At 38.9% G+C, this 10,335-nt stretch overlaps 1 protein-coding gene across 5 annotated transcripts; it reads right to left on the bottom strand.

The window, feature by feature from the left end:
* Window positions 1-2,080: 2,080 nt before the first annotated feature.
* On the bottom strand, window positions 2,081-6,827 carry LOC115743139. 5 transcript variants are annotated; one of them, XM_048276231.1, is made up of 8 exons: window positions 6,556-6,827; window positions 6,190-6,371; window positions 5,717-5,892; window positions 5,389-5,456; window positions 3,749-5,267; window positions 3,519-3,652; window positions 2,901-3,081; window positions 2,081-2,802 (listed from the first exon to the last, which is right to left on the bottom strand). In XM_048276231.1, the coding sequence occupies exons 3-8, from the start codon at window positions 5,856-5,858 to the stop codon at window positions 2,120-2,122; spliced, it is 2,727 nt and encodes a 908-aa protein (XP_048132188.1). In that variant the 5' UTR covers window positions 5,859-5,892; window positions 6,190-6,371; window positions 6,556-6,827; the 3' UTR covers window positions 2,081-2,119. The 5 variants fall into 5 exon arrangements, with proteins under 5 accessions (XP_048132188.1, XP_030533649.1, XP_030533652.1 ...); XM_030677789.2 differs by having other exon boundaries at window positions 6,190-6,324; XM_030677792.2 differs by having other exon boundaries at window positions 6,190-6,319.
* Between the last annotated feature and the right edge of the window lie 3,508 nt (window positions 6,828-10,335).

Below are 10,335 nucleotides of genomic sequence, written 5' to 3'. Positions count from 1 at the left end.
GTGAGCGAGGGTAAAATGGTAAAAGCCGCAGATGCCACAACCCCAACTGAACAGTTCTTTCTCTCACTGCATATGCTTTGAAAGGCTGGTCCATTTTGATTCCGATGGGATTGCGGCAGGCACCCTCCGTTGGCCGTCGGCTGGTGTTCGTCCCCGGAGCTAAATTTCTGGCGTTACAACGATGGGACCGGCGTTTCCGGAAAACTTGGACCGATTCGGCCGGATCCGAATCCGTTTAACCAAGTACGAGCACGGCTCCGGATTTGGTGTTTTGGCCGGATTTTCGAGATTTGAATTCTAAATTAGCCAATTCGATCATCCTGTCTTCCATTTTCGATACGGTTTGAAGTCACCATATAGAATGGGGGCACACAATATGTTTAGCATTTGCACTTTTCAAGTTCTTTGACTCATTTTCTAATATCTTCGGCACCGGGGCCGTGAATTTGGATAAAGTTCGAAAATTCAGTACTCAAGTGATCAATTAACTTCATCTAAATTCATATGTAGATTTGGCACTCGAGGGGGTACGGCATGGATACAATTTTATATCTCCTTTGTGCGTCCTTCAAGCTTATGCTTGCCTCTTCTCTATGTACATTTTTGTTGCATGTAGCATCATGGAACTCAGTTAATGATTCGATTGCCGCGACCACCGTGATCTTACCGATAGCAGCAGCGACACCCACCATCGCTACTACCATGGACATAGCGGGCAGCTGCTTGGCCGCTATTTAAAATCCCGGTTCCATAGCAACATTTCCACAGAAGAAATACTCTTAAAAGGACTTCGAATCATTCTCTAGAGTCACCCCTGGAGCAAAGTTCCCATGTCAAATGAGACTTGGACTTTCAAATGTTTCCTGGCAAAAAAGTTTCACGCCAATTCGCAGTCTTAAAAAAAAAAAAAAAAAAAAAAGAAGGGCCGCCGGAGATGCTGAGTCAGGCCTAGCTGCAAGATTTCCGGGAGATGATGGCGGTAACGATGAGTGAGTAAGAAAGCAGAACGAACTCTGCAAAGAACAGAGTAATTACTTTACCAGTCAAGGGAAAAACAAAGGCAACCCTTGGAGGGTTTGACTTTCTTTTGGTCGTCAAAAGGACAAACATTAGATACTTTTCCAATTACACAATGGTTTGCAACAGCTATGTCAACTTGCCAATGAGGGGCGTTCATCGATGATCCGTCCGACGACGTTTTAGTCTGCAGAGACCCGAAACGTGATACGGGATACTTTAGTTCTGCCAACCGCCGGAGGACGGGTGCACTTATGTTTCCAATGTGTTAGCAAAGTTTGACTCGATGATGTGGCTAGTCCCGTGGCTGCAATCTTGGTTCTTCTTATGTTGTATATCGTGTTATACATGTTACTCTGTTGTTAATTGGAGAAGGAAGGGCTCTATCGGTTGTCGATGGAGAATTGCTGAGGCAAAATGACCTTTTGCTCGCTAAAAGTCTGAAATGAAAATCATTTTTTGGCTCTATTGCTTGTCAACTTCTGTGCGACGAGATAGTGCAGTAGAAAAAGAGAACAAAGAAAGGAAAAAAGTTAGCTCCTATGCGATAATGACATACACTATCGAATCGCTTTCACAGATGACAGACAAATTGGCCATCTCCCTCTCATGATTGTCTTGAATTTCAATCTTAATTCTTCAAGTTACTTCTCAAGCTTCCCACTATGTCCTGAGGAATCGGCTATCGAAAGTCCGTTGCCGGCTATAATTTACTTGCATATGATGGACTTGATCCAGCGGACGCAAGGTCCAAGCTAGAAAATCCCCTTCTTGGGGCCTAGCAAAGTATTTGTGAAGAAAATTTGTACACTAAAAAGAGAGCATAATGATAACAACTTGCGCTAGCATTTGTTTCAGCAACTCTTGCTGTTTCCTCTATTATTTACAACTACAAGGTCTAAAATCTGCAGGACTCCAGATTGACCATAGTAGAACAGAAAAAGGAGGTAAAATAACAGCAAAATACAAAGAGTCCTATGAACAAGCTGTAACAGATGAATACCTTCTTGGCCTCAAATAGCACCGTAAATGCCTCAAATAGCACCGTAAATAACAGCATAATCGCCGTCGCAACCGGTCAGCCTTCTCTCTGTGAAAGGACTCAACAGAAGAACACCATCTGATCATACTTGTCATGAGCCAGTGGCCATGCTTCCAATTTCATATGACCCAGCAAAACTGATTGGACGGCATTCGCTCTCCGAACTCTCTCATTCACACAGCTCGACATGATCTCCTCTATCAATTCTGCAATAATAGCTTCACTCATTTCGACGCCAATATTTTGCACATCGAAGTGCAGGCCCATCCAAGTTCCCATTCTACTCATGTCCTTTTGGACGATCTGTTCCAAAGATCGTGGCAGAGGAAGAGGGAGAAGATGCCAATGAACTCCTCTGCATACTTCGAGGACAGCATATTTCATGTTTGGGATTGGGTTAATTCTGCGTTTCACAAAAGACACGCTGGGGTAGCAGCTGCCATCGTACTCAAAAACCTCCAAGAGAACCTCATTGATGCAATCAAAGAGAAGCTTATGATCAGAATGTAGGTGGTCACCAAAGAAGTCAACCTCATCCAAGACTGACAATTCAATTAACTGGTCTGAAGATTGTGACTTTAAGTAGAGATCATCACAATCCAGGTTAGAGACTTCGAGTACCTTCTTTACATATTCGAAAACTAATTCCTTTTCCGCCTCAAAGTTTCTTAAATAGATCTCCTCATCTGTGGTTGAAAAGTCATCTTCAAATTCAACTAGTAGAGATTGTGTTGAGAGCTCAACTGAGAAGCATTAGAAGTTTCAAATTAGACGAAAGAAGTTTCGCCAGTAATACACCAATCACATCAGAAACCGTAACCTCAACAATTTGCTGGCTTACCAGGAACTGGACATGCAGGACTAATGTCATCCTCTGTGAATAATGGCTCCAGAACAGACACGGGACTAGGTCGGTCCGATCTATCAATGACAAGTTCTAGATCTTCAACTCTTTTTATAGTTAAAGCACTTGGAGGAGATGAACACAAAGAAAGTGGCTGCTGCTCCATGCCATAAGATTTCTGGAGAAAACGAGAAAATTGCACTGAGAATGACGAGGCATAATCAATCCAAGGTGTTCACACACATACACATACACGCAAGAGCATATCAATTGAGTACATGATGGGATTCAAATTCTAGTTCTGATGGATATTTGTTCCTTTTGTTTCTCCCCAGGAAGAGAATATCCCCAATAAGTTGTGACAAAAATGGAGTGATAGCTATCCAAAATTCAGTTGCTGTAGCAGAATGTGATCTCCCACGCTTGATTGTCAATCAATTAATAAAAACTCTAATGTGCAAATGTCAATGCCGCAAAAATGATGCGATAAAGGGGCATGTTCTTCCTGAGGTGGCAATGTTCGATCTTTGTGACCATTTTGATTACCAAATAAAATTGAAGTGCAACGAACACAATGTATCCGGCATGCGACACGAGCAAGCAGCATTAATTCACCTTTGTCATGGGTTTGGAACATTCATCTTCAGGTATAGACTCAACTGATACGCCGAGTGATTTGACTGGTTCTGAAGGAGGACCAGAGATGTGGTGGTCTCCCTGGATTACCAGTCTAGTAGCTCCACAAATATCTGCATTATTTGCTTAGAGTACATAATTCTGGAAAACTTACCCCAACAATAAATACAAGTTTTCCTGTGCACAGTTTGTTTTAAAAGGGTTTGTACCTTCTGAAATCATCTCCTCTCTAGTAGAGGCATCAGCGGTTTCTACTTTATCACTTGAAAGAACCATCTCTGTGATATTTAGGTCACTCTCCAGAGTTTGAACACTTCCAGTGAAACTCTTGGAAATGCATGACTCTATAGTTCTTCGTGTCGAACTGTGCGGATGGTTTAGGATGCCATGCTTTGAATCACTTCGAGGACTTACAGTTGGAAAACAGTTTAACTTGGGATTGGATAGAATCCTCCCCAGGGTTTCTGGACACTGTCTGCTCAAAGAAACTGCATCTGCATCCCCATGGTTGAGCATCTCGAAGAGATGCTTCTTGGCCTCGACATAAACGTTTGATAACCTATGCTCGTGATTATCAGCAGCTTCCATTTTAGTGCTCACTTGAATATCTCCTGGTTTATCTTTGCTCTTTTCTCTCTTGATTCCAGCAAGCTCAACATAGAGGTGATCTTTACTTGCAGAACATTTTCCTACGTTTTCCCCAACACTTCCTAAAATTGGCTGCCCCCTGCAGTGCCATTTCTCGGGACCATCTACAGTAATTCCCGGATGCTCCTTCACAACCATATTCTTCAGCTTTCTCTTAATATCACTAATGAAATAGTGGGCATTTGCTCTTGTGCTCTGCCTCTTAGCAGTGTACAGGATTTGAGGTGATGAGCATGGGTTGCACCCCCTTTTGAGTTGCAGTGGATCTGTCATCCCAGGCTTCAAGATAACAATCCTGTTAGAAACTGGAGATTTCTCATTCCTATTGAAAGACTTCTCTCCCTGAGACTCGGCTCTTCTTCCCAACTTGTCGAGTTGTTCATGATGAAGGGAGTCTTCATACTGCCTCAATCCATCTTGCTCTCCTGATAAGTTAAATTCCTCAGGTGACTCCAGATGAGAATCTTGCAAGCTCTGAATATACTGCATTACTGTCTTGTTTGGATCTCGCAGAAGATCTAAAAGTGAAAACTCGGCCGAAGCCAGAAATTGGAGCATCTTGACATCTGTGGAGCACTGCATATTTTCACACTCTTTGAGATGCTTCCCGCTAGTAAGCTGTTTACTGAGAAACTCGTTTATCAGTTCAAACAGTTTCTCCTCCATGTCTGAATGCTTTGAATTTAGCAGCACCCGAACTTGACCATAGGGATCACACTTTTTGCAACCACTGCTTTTTTGACTAATTTCTTGGCAGAGATCCTCCACTATTTCATTTTCATTGTGATTAGCTGCTAACAGTTGATATGTGTTCTGATCACAGGAGCACTTGAGTTCTGAGCCTTCAGTGGGCCCAAAATGATCCCTGTCCAAATCATAGCTTTTCTTCAAACTTCTCTTACTTCTTTTACGGTTCTTTTTCCTTTGACTCTCCTCCTGCGCTAAACTAGATCTTTTGTGCTCAATTCCAGTTTTGCTCACTCCTGTTTTCACGTCCTCGCTGACCAATTCTTTTTCAATGAGTGATTTCACACTATTCTTTCCAGCTGCACCAATCATTTCCATTCCTTCTTCGCAATCCTGGAAATTTCATCAGCCGGTCGTGAATAGATTACTTATTATCAATAGAAGACCATCTGAGCTACAGCAGTATGGGAAATATTGCAGAGATAATCTTCAAAACTATTCTGACTATGCTTACCAGCATTCCTTCAAGATCTTCATCGCAACTATTTAGCAATTCAAGTTTATTTCTTGGGTTTGCAGCACCTGCAGAAGGAAAAAGGTACAATTCAGAATATGTGCGCACTGCCCCATCATCAAACTAGTTTGCAATTGCATGAGCTCATTATTAGGAGACGATGGGATAACTTTCTGCATACACGTAACATTCAGCTGAAGAAAATTGGGAAAGAAACTAATGCATAGCAAATGAGTTTTATCACAAGTAATTTCTCGACAAAGAGCTAACATCTTATGCATATGTACCATACTGAAGAAATATTGAATACCATAAAAGAAATGCTCACCAGCAACTAGGCGATCTGGCCTTGTTTGGTCTGTTAGCAGCTTCCTAGAGGAACGAAAATCCAGTATTCTAATCAGACCCCACATACAGCTTGCCTGATTTTTCTCACGCTGTACAGGCCGCCTTTGCGACTTCTTTGCCATCGCAAGTTGTTAGAATTGCTCAGGATATTGATTGCTGTACAAGGAAGATGCAGCGCATAAGCAAAATATTTGCGCAAGACAATCGATGTCTATGAGCTAAATCAAAGAATCTGCGTGCCAGACTACACTGTAACAAAATCACAAGAACAGCCCGATGACTCGATCACAATCTCACCAAATTCAGTCACAGCAAAATAGATGTCTAAAAGACTCTCGGAATCGTTGAGACAACACGCTAAAGATATATAGACATTCTCAATTAATCAATTGGCAATGCAGTAATTTTCAGCACAGAAACTTAAATTTCCAGCATAATGCAACAAAGACTTGCTCGGATTGTTGAACCTCTCAGACGGGTAAAGCTCAAGATTAACGTTGTTTGGAGAAAAAGCAGTCAAAGTCTTGCCTTTCTTCACTCTAAAGCCTCAACCAGCGCCCAATGCTTTACGGGTAATTCTGATCTTACCTTCAAAGAAACACAGAGTCGGAAGAAAAAGTGGGGCACTCCAAATTCTGCAGAGAGTTATCGATTCTTCGTCAGGCAAGCGACGTGCCATGCAAATTGAAATTTGCGAAAAAGAAGAAGAAATCTCTCCAATTCACCATGCCAAACCCAAAAAAGAACGAAAAAGTTTCAGCTTTTCAGATGATCGATGGACAGAGTCTGCTGCTTCAAGTGAAGAGTGAAGAATCGCACCAAACAAACAGCTCTTCGAGGCTCCTTCCTCGAGCGTCCGAGCTCCGAAGCTGGAAACTCGTACGAGTACCGAGAACTAACTTCCCCCCTGGAAAACCGCGGATCATGGTTCCGCTATGAGCGGAGGAATCTTGAGGCAGCCGAAACAGGGAAGACTTCAATAGCTCCTCTTAAATTGACTCGTGGGTTCGCTCAGCGTGACACTCGATCTCCATACGCGAGAGCGAAAGAGAGAGGGGAGGAGGAGAGCTCTTTGCAAGCGCTGCTGTTGGGTGATGCGAGTGGAGAAAGGGGTACGTGACGGTTGGGGTAGCATAAGTGGGCCCCCCCATTAATGTTTCTCTTTCCCTTTTCTTTTTTGGTTTTTTTTTTTCCTCCACGACGATTTATCAATTTAATTTTTTCAACCAAATTTTGGCCGATTGATAACGTGGACGTCGATAGTGCAACATAGGATGATCGACATTTGATATGGATAATTTTTACAACTAATTTTTTAAAATTTTTATTTTTATAAATATTCTGTTTTATTTTTTTTCTTTTTTATGAAGTTTGGCAAGGGCAAAATTAAATAAAAACAAAATAAAAATAAAAAAATTATAGGATGATTGACATTTGATATGGATAATTTTTATAACTAATTTTTTTAAAATTTTATTTTTTATAAATATTCTGTTTTATTTTTTTTTCCTTTTTTTATGAAGTTTGGCAAGGGTAAAATTAAATAAAAATAAAAAAAATAAAAAAAATTATAGGATGATGACATTTGATATGGATAATTTTTATAACTAATTTTTTTAAAATTTTATTTTTTATAAATATTCTGTTTTATTTTTTTTTCTTTTTTTATGAAGTTTGGCAAGGGTAAAATTAAATAAAAATAAAAAAAATAAAAAAAATGATAGGATGATGACATTTGATATGGATAATTTTTATAACTAATTTTTTTAAAATTTTATTTTTCATAAATATTCTGTTTTATTTTTTTTTTCTTTTTTATGAAGTTTGGAAAGGGTAAAATTAAATAAAAAAGAAAATAAAAATAAAAAATTATGAAAAAAATCAGAATATTTAAAAAAAATTATAAAATTGTCAACTTCAAGACCGATCATACCACGTAAGACAATTGGCATCCACATTAATGATTTTCATACAAAATTAGAAAATCATCAAAATATTTATGATTATATTGGCAAAATTGTAAAATTTAAGATCAAATTGTCACAAAAACAATAGGTTTATTTATTTTTTTATACTTCTCTCCTCTCTTTCCGATAGTACTAAAGAAGCGTCGGATAGTTGTCAAGTGTTTAACTTTAATTAATCTCCTTTGACCCAAAATAAAATTAATTAATCTACGTCCGACGCGGCAATCTATTTACATGCACCGCATAATTATCGAAGCACACATATCGGCGATATGCGGGATCTTGAGAGAACAAGTAAGTATGACAGTTCTTATCTTGTTCTTCGATTATTGAACAAGAACAAGAGTTGAAAAGATTAGTTGATAAATTTTGCAGTAAAAGAAAATAGTCTGCCTTTCATGTCGGAGGTGTGGATCCTTTTAGGGATGATCGCATTTTGTTCATTTCTCGTCGCTCATTATTCTCAATAAGATAGAAAGCGCGCAATGAAATATAAATGAAATTGTGTGAGAATAATACTTCCAGAAATATGGAGGCATGCAATCTTGGGATGAGCTAAATTTTTCTAAGTGTTGCTAGGTTCTTAACCCTTTCATTATTCACATGAAGACTCGGAAAATACTCATTCTTCTCTCATAATTGAAAGAGAAGGAAGTGGCATTGTTATTGGTTGCTGTACCTCAAAGTACCTATTAAGTACTCAAATAGAGAAAAGGTTCGATTTTGACTATGATCGCCTTTTTAAGACTAATAGTGTTTTTTTTTTTTTTGGGTGTTAATAAGCTGTTTACAATAGGAAATTATCTTATTTTAAAATGCTTAAGAAAACACAAACTAAATGACAAAGAAGAAAGGACAAAACATCTAAAGTCAACACCGTCCAATCTGAGTATAAGTGCTTCCATAAAATCATAGAAAGAGAATTTTTTTTCAAAGTAATATTTCATTCACATTTCATTGAAAAAATGAACCAAATGGTCTTTAAACTTTGAACTTTTAATTTGATCAATATGATCCATGAACTTAAGCCAATGTGCAATGTGGTCGCTGAATTTTCAATTTATTTAATATAATCACCGGACTTTTGGTACATATTTAACTTAGTCCTTGAACAATAAAAAAACATCAAGTTCCATCCTTGAACTTGTATTAATGGAATTACTATATTGAACTTCTTCATATAATCAAGGAATTAAGTTGAACATGTCCTAAAGATCTAGGGACTATATTTGTCAAATTAAAAATTCAGGGATCACATTACATATTGGGCTAAATTCAAGATTATACTGGTTAAATTAAAAGTTCGGATATCGCATTATATTTTGGGACAAAATTTAGGGATTATTTATGTTATTATCCCTTATCATTTCATGCCAAAACAAATGGTTCTTCGAGATTAGCAAGTACGTCACTAGATTTTATGAAATAAAAAAGTCATGGAAGAAAATAATTAGCCTTAAATTATTATAAATACGAGAGAACAATTGATCAAATGATTATTCTGAGGAGTTAGGACATCAATTCAATGGTATCACCAGCCTCTCTTTCCACCATATTTAACTGGTCCCCTTCAGTATTATTTTTTTTTTTTTCCAAAAAAAAATAATTATCCTCGTCCTTACTTCATGTCACATTTAATAGTCGTACTTCATGTCACATTTAATAGTCCTACTTCTCTAGAATCTCTACCAGTCGATGTATTGAAAACCAGAACGACGCCCTGAATTTACTGTTCCCACATCTCCAATTTCCATAAAATTCCACTCCATAAATAAACGGATTAATCGAGGGGAAACAAAAAAGGAAAAGAAAAAAAAAAAAGAGAATCAGGGGATGCACTGAATTCACTGTTCTTTTGAGCCTATGTGTTCGATGTCCCATTCTGTAATTTTCCCGACATGAAATCTTGGGATTCCAAACGCACGTGAGGAGCAGTTGGGCCTAAATACTGGTCGACTGGGGGGAGGTGGGGGCCACTAGAGAAAACAGTTGGGCCCACCCCCTCTTTTTACTGCGTTACAAGCTCCAATCATAATTTCACATGCCAAAAAAAAAAAATCAAGGAAATTATAACTACTAACCCCACAATATTTCGTTAAGTACTCAGATGAATCTCCACCGAAGTACAGTCATTAGTCCCACACGCACCGGATAATTACTAGAGACACACAACCAAATTTTGCTCCAGTCGCTCCAGTCGAATGCGTTAAGCATAATGATTTGAACCCGGATACGAAGCCACGACGATGGGTATGCTTATTATTCGAATGACCTCTTAGGGTTTTATTTTCGTTTTTTTATACTCGCTGCGCCGTGGAAGGGCCAACAAGAGCGAAAAAAAAAAACCTTTCGCACCACCCGATATCCCAAGACCACCCTTTTCGGCATGCATCGGTAACCGGTCGCTCGATTGACCTTGATATCTTATTAGCACTACACATATCACGAGCGTATGATGAAAAGGACTTGGCCTAACAAGAGATGGGGTCGAGCGTTACCTATTCCTGGGGACTATGCACCAGACAAACGCAATGGAGATTATTCTAAAGTTTTGGTAGGTGCTATTCTACTCAATTGATGAGGCTCGACAGCCGGACCTCCTTTCTCCCTTGGGGTTTGTTGGGAGAATAGT

Source organism: Rhodamnia argentea, chromosome 3 (assembly GCF_020921035.1).
Source record: "Rhodamnia argentea isolate NSW1041297 chromosome 3, ASM2092103v1, whole genome shotgun sequence".
Lineage (NCBI taxonomy): Eukaryota > Viridiplantae > Streptophyta > Magnoliopsida > Myrtales > Myrtaceae > Rhodamnia > Rhodamnia argentea.
The sequence above is the reverse complement of the archived record's forward strand: the minus strand, read 5'-3'. Positions and strand labels throughout refer to the sequence as shown.

Coding starts and splice junctions, on each gene's coding strand:
- LOC115743139 (XM_048276231.1), bottom strand. CDS start 5,858: ATGGCAAAGAAGTCGCAAAGGCGGCCTGTACAGCGTGAGAAAAATCAG. Junction 5,457..5,716: donor GCCAGATCGCCTAGTTGCTG/GTGAGCATTTCT, acceptor TTCCTTCTGCAG/GTGCTGCAAACCCAAGAAAT. Junction 5,268..5,388: donor AAGATCTTGAAGGAATGCTG/GTAAGCATAGTC, acceptor TGAAATTTCCAG/GATTGCGAAGAAGGAATGGA.